The sequence below is a fragment of the Nothobranchius furzeri genome, chromosome 12 (genome assembly GCF_043380555.1).
Source record: "Nothobranchius furzeri strain GRZ-AD chromosome 12, NfurGRZ-RIMD1, whole genome shotgun sequence".
NCBI lineage: Eukaryota > Metazoa > Chordata > Actinopteri > Cyprinodontiformes > Nothobranchiidae > Nothobranchius > Nothobranchius furzeri.
The window spans coordinates 45541666-45557959 of record NC_091752.1 but is presented as its reverse complement, the minus strand read 5'-3'; the positions used below and the strand labels follow the sequence as shown (position 1 = coordinate 45557959).

The 16294-nt window shown below is 42.2% G+C and overlaps 1 protein-coding gene across 1 annotated transcript in view; it reads left to right on the top strand.

Moving 5' to 3' along the window:
* The first annotated feature begins 14143 nt into the window (after window positions 1-14143).
* Window positions 14144-16294, top strand: part of LOC107396529 (forkhead box protein G1) — a 4427-nt gene continuing 2276 nt past the window's right edge. Inside the window, exon 1 of the mRNA XM_015976290.3 lies at window positions 14144-16294. This exon is cut by the window's right edge and continues 2276 nt beyond it. Within this exon, the coding sequence (XP_015831776.3) occupies window positions 14887-16137 (1251 nt within the window). The 5' untranslated portion in view covers window positions 14144-14886 and the 3' untranslated portion in view covers window positions 16138-16294.

The window sequence follows — 16294 nt, the reverse complement described above, 5'->3', positions numbered from 1 at the left end:
CAGCTGCCTCGTCTCCCAATCACTCTCGATGTCAGCTCCTTGTGTATTTAAACTCTCCCAGTTCTGTTCCTTGTCTGTTCATCGTTTCCTTGTCAGCGTGCTTTTCATTAAAACTCTTAAAATGTCCTCATCAGCCTGCCTGTTTAATTCACCTGTGTTTGGATCCTCACCTCAGCCACTCACCCCAGCAGCACAGTGACAAATTTGGGCCCTGTCCACACGTAGCCGGGGATCTGCCAAAACGTAGATATTTTTCTACGTTTTGGCCTGTCATCCACACGAAAACAGAGTTTTTTCACACGAAAATGGATCTTTTTAAAAACTCCAGCCAAAGTGAAGATCTGCGTTTTCTCTGTTTTGGGTGTCTGCGTGTGGACAGACAAAACCGGAGTTTTAAGGTCCGCAACGTCACTTTCCACGACAAAGAAATGCTGACATCACGTGTGCGACCTGTGTTTACACTAGCCGACAGCATGGATGCCCTCAGAGCTGCGCTCGCTTTATCAATTGTCCAAGCGCTTTTTGCTTGTTTGTTTTTGCAAGTGGAATTACTGCTCCTTGCGGAAGACCACAGACGAAGGACGAGGTTAAGAACGGGGGAAGTACTGCCGCCTACAGGTCTGGCATGTCTTTAACAACGTATTTATCCGGGTACGTGTGGACAGAGTTTTTTTTTTTTAAACGAGGTGGTGTGGATGCAAGTTTTTGAAGGGGCGGATATTCGTTTAAAAAAAACGGCTATGTCTGGACTAGGCCTTAAGCTGCTGCCTGTTAACTCTGGTGCAGGATGGATTTGCTCAGACCAAGCTGTCCAATGAAGCAAATTCCTAAAACAATTGAGGATATTTAATTTACAAACAACATTGGTCATTATGTCAATAAAAAAATTAAACAATATAGTACTAACAAAATAATAAATGTTCATCAAATAAATGTGATCACTTTTGTTTTTCCTTTCTGATGTATGATAAAACTGCATCGTTCCAAACATTTCTAACTGAACATTACAACGTGTACAATATTGTTAAAAAAGCTGACAAGCAAACATTTTAGTCTCATAGAAAAACTGTTGTTGGCTTTTAGCGAAAGCGGCTACATAATTCTTAGTTTTATAGCAGATCGTAAGTTTATCTTCATTTACACTCCAGTTAACACACCTGGTTTTGGTGCATGTCTAAAGCTTCTGGATTATTTTTGCTATTGAGAAACATTAGCTTAGCGCTTAGCTTAGTATGAAGCTAGCTAGCTTAACGCAATGCTAACTTAGCACTAAGCTTGTCTTGTCTGTCGGCTTGAGTTTGAAATATTCCAACACTTTGGAAACCTTTTAGCCTTTCTTCAGGGGTGTTGCCATCCTTATTTCCCCAGCCTATGTTGCTCATGCTGACTAAAATCTGGTTGAGCTGCAGAAAAACCTCACTTCTCGTCTAGGGTCCAATCTCAATACTCAAACTTGCACCCTTGCGCCCGAATTCAATTGCGCGATCCCGGCCAGGGGTGTGAGTGCATAGGGTGTCCCGATTCTCAAGTGTGGAAGTTGACCACGCCCCCATTGCACCCTTAATTTGAACTTCACCCAAGTCCACAGCGATGTGGACATTGGGCAAGGGTCTTACCCACAAGTCATTGTTATGGGAGAAATGGCTCAAGTTCCTTTTCTAAAAATATGTATTTTCCAATGAAATTATTTCATTTTAGGATGATTAACTGATGCTCTGAATGTTTTAGACAAAACAGCAATGAAGTAAAATTTCTCAAATAATTGCCTTATTGTTTGTTTGAAAGTTGTTAATAAAGGTTTTTGACAAAAGTTTCACAGCGAGCAGCATCCCAGCATGCGTTGCGATCGGTGACGCAATGCTCCCTGTCTCAATTTGGCAATTATTTGCACACTTGTGTACTACACATTCTAACCCTACTGCGCACTTTCTCCAAGTGGACTTTGCTGAAGACCGCAGGGCGCAGTGCGAGTATTGGGATTGGGCCTACATCACAAAACCAGGGTGTCACACCAGGAGAATTTATAACCCAGAAGGCAGTGCTGGACTGACCATAGGGCATAGCGGGCAACTGCCCGCTGGGCCGACCCTTTCATCTTTTATGGGCCGGTGTCTGTTTTGTTTTTTTTTTCTTTTTTTTCCTGGCCTCTAGTTGTTGCGGACAACTTGCCCGCGCCGCCCCACGCGACGCCTCGTAAAAGTTGGTGGATTGGCCAATTGGTAATAATACACTCTGGGCTGGACCAATAGCCAGAGGTCTGATGCACCCGCCAGTTGTTTGTGAATCTCAGTAAACAGACAGACGAGCTTTACAAAATGGAGAACAAAAAACGGAAAGGAGGAGCGGAGAAAATTAGACTAAAAAAGAAACTGGCCCTTCAGGCTGATGCTGGCACATGTGTTAAAATCTCATGTTTGGTAGTGAAGGTTCAAGTAAAATCAATTTAGGAAGTGATGGAGCCTCAGCCCAGCGACAGGTTGGAGAAGTAAAGAGGGAGGAGGAGGAGAAACCCGAGCCGGTGTTGTGCCATAAATTGACTCGCTGCCAAAAAATGATTAGCCACCGCGGGATCGCGCACGGTTAGGTAATTGCATTTCTAGACAAAATTCCCCAGGATTTCGCCCTAAAACTCGGCATATCTAGCAATATGGACATTCAGAAAGCAAAGATAACCTCTTCCGGTACTTAAACAGATGTTTATCGCGGATATTAGTGTGGCAGTGTTTGTGGCACCCTGCGCGGGAGCACGAGGACGTGCTTGTGGAAAGAGGAGGAAGATGTGGCAGTGTGAGCATCCTGTCACAGTGTCCCGATTGATCATGCGCCCTGGCTACTGGGCTAAGGAGATGTCCCTTTGGCTGACTGGTTAGAGCGTATGACTCTCACCCGGGAGTCTGGGGATCGAATCCCGCCCGGGCGTTTGTTTCTCCACCTTGCCACATTAGTTTTTCCAGTTCGGAAGTTGTTTTAAGTGTTGCTATTTGTCTTAAACGTTCACAATGAGGAAAAATTAATCCTTTTTGCAATATTTGCGATTGAAAGATGGTTTTGCCACAAACTTTGTGGTAAGAACTGGCTTTCTTTATGTTACAGCCTTGATACTAAAAAAATAAATAAACAATGTAAAATGGCACCCTGTATTGAATGTAAACGTTGTATAAATGGAAATAAACAATTCTCCAGCGATTTAATTTTTTCCCCTTCCTTTCTTTAGTCCACTTGACATGGAGCCACAGTTAACTAGTTTGGGACACATTTTTACTTGAAAAAAAGTATTTAAAATGATCAAGCTTTGGCTTTAATGACACTGTGTAAGTTGCTATACATTACGTTGCTCTATTTAAAAGTAACAAGATAAAAGCACTTCAGCACATAAAATTAAGATTGTCACTTGCCAAATAGACTACACCCTCCCGTTTACCTATAAGAAATGCCTCAAAATATCTTTAAATTCTTTATTGATGATTTAATTGTAGACAACTAAAATGGCATTTTACTTGCCAGAAAGTGATTGAATCGCTAAGATTTTCATGGAGGCTAAAATTGACCAAATAAGGGTTTTATGTATTATCTGTTGATGTTACTGTACTCATACTGCCTACTGTGTCATCAAAAACACCCCAAAATGGCAACAAAAAAAAAGAAAAAAAAAAAAAGAAGATAATTTCCCTTGCCAAAAATTGATTACAGTGTCCTGGTCACCTGTAAAGGGTAACATTTACCTAAATATTACTTTATTTATTATCTCTTGATGTTATTAGTGCCATCACAGGATGCTGGGTGTCTTTCACATTCATAAACACCTCAAAAATGGCAACAAATGATCATTTCCCTTGCCAAAAATTGATTACAGTGTCCTGGTCACGTGTAAAGGGTTAAATTGACCTAAATATTACCTTATTTATTATTTCTTGATGTTATTAGTGCCATCACAGGATGCTGGGTGTCTTCCACATTCATAAACACCTCAAAAATGGCAACAAATGATCATTTCCCTTGCCAAAAATTGATCACAGAGTCCTGGTCACCCATAAAGGCTTAAATTGGCATAAATATTACTTCATTTATTATGATGCTGGGTGTGTTCCACAATCATATTCGAATAAACATGAAAATATTCTGTCCGAATATCTGTTTCTTGTTATAAATATAACAGCTAGAAGGATTTACAGTTAAAATAAGAGAAACACGTGACTCCCCAGGAAGGGTCGTAACACCACTTGCCTCACGCACATAAGTGAACAAAACAAAGCAGCATGGAGACACTCCGTCTCCTACCACCTCTCAGGCAGCAGCCTGCACTCCCAAGTTCTACACGTCACCAGAACATAACCAACCGCAACACAATAAAAGCAGTGTTATACAAAATGGAAGGCCTGTGGTGTTTATTCTCTTACAGTAACAACTTATCAATTTTTTGGAGGAATTTATTTGAGAATTTTTTGGTTTTTATTAATTGTGCAATAGAAAAGTAATCGCTAGATTAATCATCTAAATAGTCATTAGAATAGTCGACTATTCGATAAAATAATCGTCAGAATAATCATTTTAAAAATAATCAATTACCCCCAACCCTACTTTTTAGAATACCAGGATAGGAAGGATGGTGTAGGTTTACGTTTATTAGATTGATACATAAATACTACCAATAAGAAAGTGTACGTTGGTGTGTGTCAGAAACAGCATAAGGCTTAATGTCTTTTCCAAAAAAAACAGGTGATGGGCCGGTCTCCAGTCAAAATGCCCGGGCTGAATTTTTGTCCCAGTCCAGCCCTGCCAGAAGGGATACATGAAACGCAACGTGTAAAAATTTCATTTAATTGTTTGCATTCTCACTTCAGTTTCAACTCTACCCCTAATACTTGAAGAAAAATAACCTGAAAAGGGTTTATACTTCTGTGGATTTTTTAACATTTCATCAGTGTTAAAATGATTAAATGTTCAAAATCAATTAACATGTATTTATGCTTATTTAGGTAATCATTTATAAATAACTGGTGCATCATAATTTGACATATAACCCAATAAATGAATGAATGAATGAATGAATGAATGAATGAATGAATGAATAACTTTTATTTGATGTAGAGGGACAGTGTGCATTAATAAACATTTTACAATGTAAATGTACCCAATTACAGCCAAAAGGCTCATTTCCATTGGTAATCCCCCTGCCGATTATTCATTTACATTTTGAATCCTCTGTCCAGAAATAACAACATTAGGCTCTGTATAAACGTTTTTTTTTGTGTGTTTTAGTAAAAAACATTGCAACAGTTTTAGAGAAATTTAGTTGTAAATGACAGCTATTCAACCAGTTTGAGACATTTACCATGACCTTTGTAAGTTATGCAGCTGCCTCAAAATGATCATCACCTTTAACAAAAATCACGGTATCATCTGCATACTAAAGCACTACACAACCATGACACACAGATGGTAGGTCGTTAATGTAAAGACTGAATAGAATAGGAGGGTTTCAGTCACGTGGTTATAATTACGCACAGATTTATGTTGAAGGGCAGGAAGTAAACAACAGTGTACAACTATAGAGGAAACCGCAGAAGAGAGTCCTCATTGCATGTCTTTAGACTCAGTTTCGAAACAAAGGTACACAGATTTAACAAACAAATATGTTGGACGTGATCCGTATTTAATGAAAATGAGTGAGTGTACCCCAGAATTAATGGCTTTGCAGTCTGTTGATATTACAAACTACCTGGTCCTTCAGACGTCCTTCTACACTAAACAACAAATGAAAGCATATAAAAGTCTGGAGGCATATAATTTTTTTGTTAGTGGGTTGGTCCACAACCTTGGTACTAAACGGCTCTGTGATGATTATCGTCTGGTATTAGCCAGGGTGAGTTTTTGTCTTTAGATTGATTTATACGTAAATTTGTCAGCAGCTAGCCTAGCCTGCCAGACTCGTGCTCTGTTAAATTCTACACAGAGAACTATCATTCTGTGTAGAATTAAACAGAGTACAAGTCTGGCAGGCTAGGCTAGTTAACAGCTAGGAGGATGCGCTAATGTCAACACACAGTAACAACGTCATTAGCCTGACAGTCGTTGATGTTTCAAGGTAAACCACTCACAAAGATCGAGTGAAACACCTCTGAAGACGTGGATTGTTTCGAAGGAACATGGTGAAGTTATTGCAGCTCATTGCAACTGCATGGCAGGGTAAGTGATCTATGTAGGCTAAGATTCTTACTATGCGATTAGTGTTGTACATATAATATAGTGTTCTATTCACAGACTATCAGAGTCATGTTCTCATGTGGGGCAATGTGAGACTCTGCTTCTTGTACATCTGAGCAGTGCAAGTGGTTGATGCCATCACATGTTGAAAAGGTAACAATAATCAGAGAATGCCATTTCCGATCAACATGGAAGACTATGCTAACTATGAGATGTAAATTATTAGATTGTGCCCTGTTGTTTATGACTTTGCTCTGGTTCAGTTACAACGACCTAATATTTTGTAGACAAGTTGATTACTTATCCTCTTCTACATTGTATTTTCTCCGAGAGGATATGAATCGTGATTTTTTTTAGACTCTTTTTAAATTTTACTTGTAGAAAATGCACAGAGGGCTCACGCTCTCACCCCATTATGAGGAGGAGGTTCATTTTTCAACTTGACTACTCGATTCTATTATCCCCTTTGGTGGAATATTCACAAACTTAGAGGAGCAAACACTTTGTGCATTTAATCCAATATCAAGAAGACCTACTGTAAGTTTTCAAAAACCATTGAAGCATGAGATAGAAACGGCTGCTGACTTGTCACTTCTTCCCCTAGCGAGTAGCAACAAAAGCTGTGATTTCTTCTGCTGCTTTGTATAATCTCATGGCTCTGTCTGCAACCGGGATTTTTCCAAGTTCAATCCCTGACCTCTTGTCCACATAGTCTCTCCTCTTTGTAAACATTCTTTTATTGTCCCATAAAGGTTTTTGTTTTCTGGTTTGTATTCAGTTAAAAGTTATTTTGCTTGTGACATGTTAGTAAACCATAGCGTCTTTGTTGGGCAAAGAACTAATACAGTCAAAATTAAATACCTGAATGCCCTTTTGGATCTCAGTCCTATAATGATGCTTTACCTGCAATGATTGCCAGATTTTTTACAGCATTTAAGTGTGTTATAGACCCTAGAAATGTGTAGCCTGGCCTGCCAGACTCCACCTCTGTTTAATTCTACACAAAGAAGTACTTCTCTGTGTAGAATTAAACAGAGGTGGAGTCTGGCAGGCCAAGCTAAAAAATTTGGACTTGATTACCTTATTTGGATTAAATCATTTTCAGATTCCTGCTGCCCCGGTTGCTATGATTGACTTCTCCTCAGCAAAGTCCAAGAAACTAAAGCTTGACCGTTCCATTGATGGCAGGACAACCGACTAGGGTGTCAGGAGGTCGAGATGGACACTTCTGATTGTGTGGACCTCGGGTTCCAGAGCCCGTAGGCAGCTCCTAGTATGACCCGTCTAGTCTGGGTTCAGGTGATGACAGGAAGCAGGAGTGTCTATTTTGGGTCTGAGGCTGTTTAGTGACTCTTAAAAGAACCATTGTGTCTGAAATCACTCGCAAGCATTGCAGAGAGGCTTTGACCTTCGGTAAAAAGAGAGGATGGTTCCAAATGCTTGCTCACCGGCTAGCCGAACCAGGAAGCAGCAGAACTAACTAGATAACGAAGTGATTCCTGTATATATCAACTGTTGTTTACAAACTCTAGACAAATCAGGATTTGACAAGTTTTAAACGGCATTAACAAAGTCCTCAGAAAGTAACGCCTTCACTCAGATCCTTAGGGGATAATTCTCAGTGTGAAGTGAAAATGTTTTTACACATTTATATGAAATGAATGCTAAAGCCTTAATATTAATCTTATGAAGTATGAGTATACTGATAGATGAAGTTATTAAATCAACAAACACTGATCTGGTGTTGTTTAAGATCTGGAATGAATCATTGCAGAATTTTAATTTTAATTTTAACACATCATTGATTAATGCACACATAATTAAAACATTTTGGATTAAAACATCTTGTTCATTCAACACATATGATTATATCTACCTACAAATTTGTAAAGTCATTTATGATTCAAGGAAGATGAACTTTATTCAGAGTGAAAGTGCAGAAAGTATCATCTTCCGCATGACTTTTGTCTTCCAGCACTTATTATTGGTGTGTGTGTGTGTGTGTGTGTGTGTGTGTGTGTGTGTGTGTGTGTGTGTGTGTGTGTGTGTGTGTGTGTGTGTGTGTGTGTGTGTGTGTGTGTGTGTGTGTGTGTGTGTGTGTGTGTGTGTGTGTGTGTGTGTGTGTGTGTGTGTGTCTGCTCTGTCTTCTCGATCCCCAGTGAGTCGTGGAGGATGGTTGCTTATACTGAGCCAGGATTCTCTGGAGGTTTCTTCCTGTTAAAAGGGAGTTTTCCTCTCCACTGTCGCTAAATGCTTGCTTAGTATGAGCACTAGTCAGTGACTTGATGCAATTTGATGGGTTCCTTATATAGGAAACGTTGGGTTCCTTATATAGGAAACGTTTTACTGATTAGCTCAATGAACTAAACTGTATTAGAATATTTTATTAAGTGAAGTGCCTTGAGACGACTCTTGTCGTGGCTTGGCGCTATATAATCAATTTCCCTCTGGGATTAATAAAGTATTTTTGAATTGAATTGAATTGAATTGAATATGTAAACTTGAATTGAATTGAATAGAAAATTATGGCTAACTTATATGGTTGCAAGGTCGTAGGTCCTTGCTTTTCTTGTTTAGAGGCCAGACAGATGTGATATGTCCCTGGATGTATGACGCGTTTTGTGTCTGCAGATTAAAAGTTAATTTCTGGTCATTTTTGATTAAATACTTGGCCTTTTGGTATGTTACAATGGCAGTGATCTCTGGCAGCGTGGTCATCTGGTAGAGTTCATGACATCATTAGAGACACACACAGGGCACAATAGACTCACACAACTGACGCCAGATGTTGGAAAATATTAAATAGGACTATATGTATATAGATTAACTGAATGATAAAGTTAAAATCTGTGTCAAAATGTGTAAAATTCAAGTACTGAGGTGTCATTAACGACGTTTAAGTGCTGATGCACTGCACTGACTGAAAAAAAAAGAATTAAATATGGGAAAATCAGAAAATTAAGTAAATGGCTTCTAAAATGAAAAAATTGAAAGAAAAATCATAAAAGAGGCGTAATCAATGTTAGTGATTAAACACTATATGTGTATGTTCTACAAAGGTAAAACTAAGTGATTATAGGAAGACTTAAAAATGTCAAAGTATAAAAATTGTATACATTTAAAATTGTAAATTAATATGAACATTTGGTTTTATCTTAGCAGTTTTAACAGCTGTTTGCTGCTATATAACATGCCATCACCCACGATCTCCAGATTTTCCCAGCATGACATAATCAAAGCCAACCAAGTCAGTTGATAGCATAACTAGTTAGACTAGGACACAGTTACATGTAGACACACACCCGTAGGCAAGCCAATGACTAAATTCTAGCTTTTAAAATACAGAAGGCTGCCACGACACAAGCCTTAGGCATGGGGCACACAGAAGACAGATGCGCTGTGCCACGTCACGCCCACGCTGTCATTTTAAAAAGAAACCATTATAGTTACTGAGAGTGGCTAGACGGGGAACGCAACGCCTTGTCCCAGAAGCACCAGGCCAAGGAAGATAGGTGCCAGTTCTCTTTCAAGCGCCATGGTGCGGCTGTTTACAAGATAGTGGAGTACTTTATCATAGACATTACAACACAGAATGTCTTTACGCCACAAACCCAACCGCCAAGACACAGATGAGGAGCTTATAAATTCTACTGTATTTATACCTTTAAAGTACTATTGATCTAATAATATTCTAATAAATAGTGTACATTTTTTTGTTAATTAGAAAATCTCATAAAACACGACAGCAAGTCTGATCAAGTATAAACAAAAGAGTCACTTTCCACTTCCTGTTCTCAAGTCCCACAAGATGTGACTGTCACGTGACTTTCCAAGAAGCGCTCAGCAGTGCAGCGATTTCTGAGTGACCCCGAAACCGTGGCCTTTCCGCGGTGCTTCCTTGGGACAGAGCATCTGTCTTCTGTGTGCCCCAGGCTTAAGACGGGCACATTCCGTGTGCATGCATACCAGCATAAAAAAGACGAGAGCCACGGTACCAATAAAGGCATTCCATTAGCCGAAAAGTTTTATTATAAACCAAATCAGCTACTAAGTTAGCACTGCTAATAGTTAGTTTCACGGAGATAAACGCCACTGAAATCCTTAACTCAAAACGCCTTTATCTGCCAGCCTCACAGCGACTGTCTGACAATTAATTTGAAATCCCTTTAGGGTAAAGTTTTGGTAAATTGAACCATTGTGTTTGAAGCCATTTATTCAGAGCAGTGTTTTCAACCCTGGTCCTCAGGGCCACTGTCCTGCATGTTGCTGTTTCCAACAGAATTCTTTCTCTGCTGCCAGACACCTAACTTAAATGAAGCAATGAATAACAGCACTCGATGTCATCCTAAGGAGGCTATGCAAATATGTGAACCAGGTGTGCTGTAGCAGAAACATGGAGAACGTGCAGGACAGGGGGACACTGAGGACCAGGGTTGAGAAACACAGATTTAGAAGGTCCACCTTCCTTGAACAAACCTTCATTTTAGAGCTTCACCATCTCAAAGAAGAAGGAAGTGACATAATCCTTCTTTGTCCCCTATAGAGCTTCGGACGTCACGTGACTCTCAGAGAGTAGACGCCATGTTGGCAGGCAACAAAGGTAAACAAATTAACGGGATCAGCTTGGATTTTACTACGTCGGAGTTTACTTCACACTTTAAAACCGAAGAAATCGTTTTATATAGTCAGAAATTAAATAGACTAAACATCTCCGACCCTTACCGTGACCCTGGGATACTTTTTAAAAATGCCAGAAGCTGTCGGAGCGGACTTCTTACCGGACCTGGCCGGGGAACCCCTTGGGATTTACCCGGAGGAGCTGGCTCAAGTGGCTGGGGAGAGGGAAGTCTGGGCCTCTCGACGCTACTGCCCCCGCAACCCGACTCCGGATAAGCGGATGAAAATGGATGGATGGATGGATGGATGGATGGATGGACAAATAACAGATTTACACGTAAGTAGTTTAAATAGAGTGATGTGTTGTTTGAATGTATAAACTGAACGCCAAGAGAAATCACTAGTTTGATTGTTTTCCGTGAATAAAATAAATATGTCAGGCAGGAACGTCTCATGATCTGTCTGAGATCTGTCTCGGTGAGACAGATAATAGCAATCCAAAGTGCTTTTTATGTGTGATCTGACAATTGATCAACCACTGCTTAAAAATTAAATGCAGCTTAGCCGGTTAATTGCTGTGATCATAAAACACGTAAACGGCAGCACGCAGAACTCACGAGGCAACGTTTTACGTGATGTTTACTTGCTGCTATGAGTAATAAGACAGAAAAAGCCACGCCAAAATAAGTGTAGGAAGCCCACTAAGAATCGTAATGAAAGCATTTAAAATAAATACCATATACAGTTGAGGAGACGTTGGTTTAAATACCTGACATGAAGCGGTCGCTGCATAAGCGAAAACCTTTACTCTCGGGATCCCACAATTTCATTTTCGCCCGGTCACTAGTGCGTTTTATTACAATGATCCAACGTTTGCAGCGCTCCGGATCTTGGGGAATCCTGTTGATGGCTCATTCCTTATGTCGTCCGTGTCTGTTCTGGCATCCTAAGGCACAACAGGAATCTACCATATTTCCCGTTTGATTGCGTTTTCTGACAGTAACAAATAGTCCAGCTGCGGGCTTCTGCCTGCCAAGATGGCGCCGTTTCGATTTGAACTGTTGCATGCCGGGAGAAGTGACGTCAACTCCCGGAGCTCTATACTGCCATCTCTGGCGTGTTTTGATCTGGCTGTTTTCCCATGTGACTCAATTTCTTCTCAAATTAAGGGTTTTGTATCATTTGTTTTCTCAGGATCGCTGCAGACCGAGATAACCTCTTGTTGGATATTCTAACAGAAATGAAGCAAGGGAGAGGTTGTTATGACGGCGTCTCCAGGTGACAAAGCTAGAGGGGTGTAAACAGGATATTTGTTATTATGGTATGAAAAATACACCGTACAGATAAAGCCGGCTGGACACTTACATGTCTGGTGACCACTGACATTGAGGCTTTCTTATGCTACAGTCCTCTACAATGGGCATGTTGTGAAGTTAAACTAAAAAATACGTAAAAAAAAAGGGAAGGTGTTAATTATGGCCTAAAAAGACAGGAAATCAAATGAAAAAAGAAAATGTAAGACACTTATTTGTCGAGGTCTCAGGAAGATATAGATAATGCAACTTCTGTTAGAACCTGTGTATGTGGGTGTGTATGTGTGTGTGTACGTGTGCGTGTTTGTATGTATATGTTTGTGTGTGTGTGTGTATGTGTGTGTGTACATGCGCGTGTTTGTATGTATGTGTTTGTGTGTGTGTGTGTACATGTGCGTGTTTGTATGTATGTGTTTGTGTGTGTGTGTGTGTGTGTGTGTATACGTGTGCGTGTTTGTTTGTATGTGTGTGTGTACATGTGCGTGTTTGTATGTATGTTTTTGTGTGTGTGTGTGTGTGTGTGTGTGTGTGTGTGTGTGTGTGTGTGTGTGTGTGTGTGTGTGTGTGTACATGTGCGTGTTTGTATGTATGTGTTTGTGTGTGTGTGTACATGTGCGTGTTTGTATGTATGTGTTTGTGTGTGTGTGTGTGTGTGTGTGTGTGTGTGTGTGTGTGTACGTGTGCGTGTTTGTATGTATGTGTTTGTGTGTGTGTGTGTGTGCACGTGTGCGTGTTTGTTTGTATGTGTGTGTGTGTGTGTGTGTTTGTTTGGTTGTGCATGTGAGTGTTGGTTTGTTTGTGTGTTTATTTATATTTCTGTGTGTGTGTGTGTGTGTGTGTGTGTGTGTGTGTGTGTGTGTGTGTGTGTGTGTGTGTGTGTGTGCGTGCGTGTGGATATGTGTATGTATTTGTTCGTGTGTGTGCATGTAGGTGTGTTTACATTCCTTTCTGTGTGAGTGTTTGTGTTTAAGTGTGTATGTGTATGTGTTTGTTTATTTGTGTGTGTGCGCACAGGCACATGTGTGTGAATGCATGTGAAACATGAACCCCGGTTTTAGATTCAGTTAAACACAAATACCATCTGGCTCTGAAACACAGTTTTAACAGAGAACTGTGTGTGTGTGTGTGTGTGTGTGTGTGTGTGTGTGTGTGTGTAATCTGGCTTTATGCTCTGTTGTCATACAAAATCTGCAGCAAGTGCAAACAAAGCTCTGCTTGCATGTGTGCATGTGTGTGTGCATTAGAGAGAGAGACTGAACTCATCCCATGAAATCTGTCGACTTCCACGTGTTATTTACTGTACACGTAACTCTAACATGCTGAAGTTTAAGGTCATTGTATCTCTAAACAGAAACAACGTTATCCTGAGCTGATGGAGAATAATGGAAAACAAACCTGATTAGACATAATTTTAAATAGAGAATGTACATTTACAAAACAGTGTGACACTGTGTGTGTGTATATATATATATATATATATATATATATATATATATATATATATATATATATATATATATATATATATATATATATATAATTTTTCCATCTTTGGGTCTTAAATAAGTTGTTTTTGTTTATTGAAACAAATTATATGGTAAAAGATAAACTTTTCTGTCTTAGAGAAAACAACTGGTCCCCTGCTCTGAGCGAACTTCATGCCTCACACGGGCTTAACAACATAACCTCTGCACGTTGCACCAGTTTTTCTGTTTTTGCCATTTATTTTATCATTAAAACCTCCTGAAGATGTTTTTATTATTCCCAACCTGGTGGCATGAGTGGGGCCTCATAACACAAAAATAAAACAGCTGGCATCAAGTCAAACGTCTCAGGTTTAACCGTTATGTTAAATTACAACAGTAAAATAATACTTGGATCAGGCTTTCTTTGAAGTAATACGTTTACCACGAGGGAGAACGCGTATTTATCTATTTTAAATAGATAGTTTGTTAAACTCCGTCAGTAGCCGTCTCTCACCAACAAGGGGCGTCATGGTCCTAGTAAACATCCTTCCGTCAGCTGCGCGCGCTCCCCGCTGGCTCAATGCTTTTCATTAATAAACACAGAGAGCGCGCTCCCGCTCCTCACCGTAAAGCACAAACACGCTCTTGGCGGGCGCGCGCCGTGTTTGCCGACATGAATTCAAACTGGTATTGTGGTTGAGAAAACAAAGTCGGAGAGGTCGCTTTCCTCGGTCTGCAGGGCGTGCTTTCACGCACGGTCCCATGCACGCGTACACACACACACACACACACACACACACACACACACACACTACAGCGCACTTTTACGCACGCGGAGCGGTCAGTGTGACGCACCGCGCGGCTACACCTGCGCGTAAATTCCGAAAGAGAGTCAGACTAATGAGAGCAGATGAAAAGATCGGAGGCTGCATCTGCTGGAGACCAGGAGACCCGGTTCGGAGCAGGACAGGGAGGCAGGAGCAGAGAGGAGGATTTGTTGACAAAAGCAGCAAGTTGGAGAAGCTCCTCCTCCTCGTGATGTCGGAAACTCCTTAATTACTAATTTCTCCACATCGGAGCCACGCTCTTTCCCTCCCCCTCTTTCTCTCTCTCTACTCCTCCATCCATCATCTCTCATCCTGACCCTCCTTTCTCTCCTCTCCGTCTCTCTATCGTTTCCAGCCTGGATAACGGAGGCGGACGAGCTTGGAGGAGCGGTTCATTTTATTCTATTATTATTTATTCCTCTTTTTTTTCTTTTTCTTTTGGGAGACTCGCCATCGGGCATGGAAGATGTAAAAACCCCACCGACCGTCCACCGGTCCTCCTCCTTCAGCATTAAAAGCCTCCTGCTGCCCTCAAAGTGCGACCGGACTGACCCGGTGGCTGCGCCCGCCGCCGCTATTATCGGGATACCCGGGACTCTGTCTCCATCACCGGGTTCCGACTCGGACAGGTCGCTTGGGGCACCGGATGTGGACTATACTGCTGCGGTTATGGACCCAGGGAAACCAGGCAAGGAGGAGCAGGGGAATGAGGAGGAGGAGGAGGACGGAGGGGGAGGCGGAGGTGGGAAGGACGCCAAAGCATCACCGGAGCAGAACGCTAACGGTAATAACGGCAAAAACGGGAAATTCGACAAGCCTCCGTTCAGCTACAACGCTCTGATCATGATGGCGATCCGGCAGAGTCCGGAGAAGCGGCTCACGTTGAACGGAATCTACGAGTTCATCATGAAGAACTTCCCGTACTACCGGGAGCACAAGCAGGGCTGGCAGAACTCCATCCGGCACAACCTCAGCCTCAATAAGTGCTTCGTGAAGGTGCCGCGGCACTACGACGACCCGGGCAAAGGGAACTACTGGATGCTGGACCCGAGCAGCGACGATGTGTTCATTGGAGGGACTACCGGGAAGCTCCGCAGACGCTCCGCCACCTCCCGCGGGAAGCTGGCGATGAAGCGCGGGCTGCGCTTCGCTCCTCTCGGCTTGGGGATTAACGAGCGGGCAAACAACCCGCTTTACTGGCAGATCTCTCCGTTTCTCTCCCTACACCATCACCATCATCATCACCCACACTACAACGGATCCTCGCCCGGGTTTTTGAACCAGGCCGCCGGGTACGGGTCGCTGCTGCCCGCTGTGGAGCAGCTGAGTAACGGGGACCTCGGGCGCTCCATCCTCGGCGGGTCTGCAGCTGGGGCGCTGGGCTTAACGAACAGTTACGGGATGAACACGTCTCCTGTCGGTCTGCTGTCCGGTCAGACTGGGGGGTATTTTGTCTCAGGAACCCAACACGCTGCTGCAGCAACGGGGCCGCCCGGTGGAGGCCCCCCGCCACCACCTCCTCCCCCGCCGCATCTCCAGCAGGGCGCTACGGGCTACAGCGGGCTGGCGGCCAGCAGCTCCCCGCAGGCTCTGCTGTCGGACTCCCTCAGAAACAACTCCCTACCGGCCTTCTCACCGGGGTTGCCCGCGGGATTTCCCGGGGTGCTGTCCCATCAAAAGAGGGTGACCTCCAACGCCTTCCTAAACTGACCCCCTCACCCACAACTGTCAGTGAATGCCGGGCACGAACAAGGACGTGATTGGAGGGCAGATAAGGAGTGGTAAATATCAAACCCAGATCTAAGTAAGAGAACTTTATGGCCATATTCTGCCCCGCAGCGCAGCGGGACTCTTCTGATTATTTTTA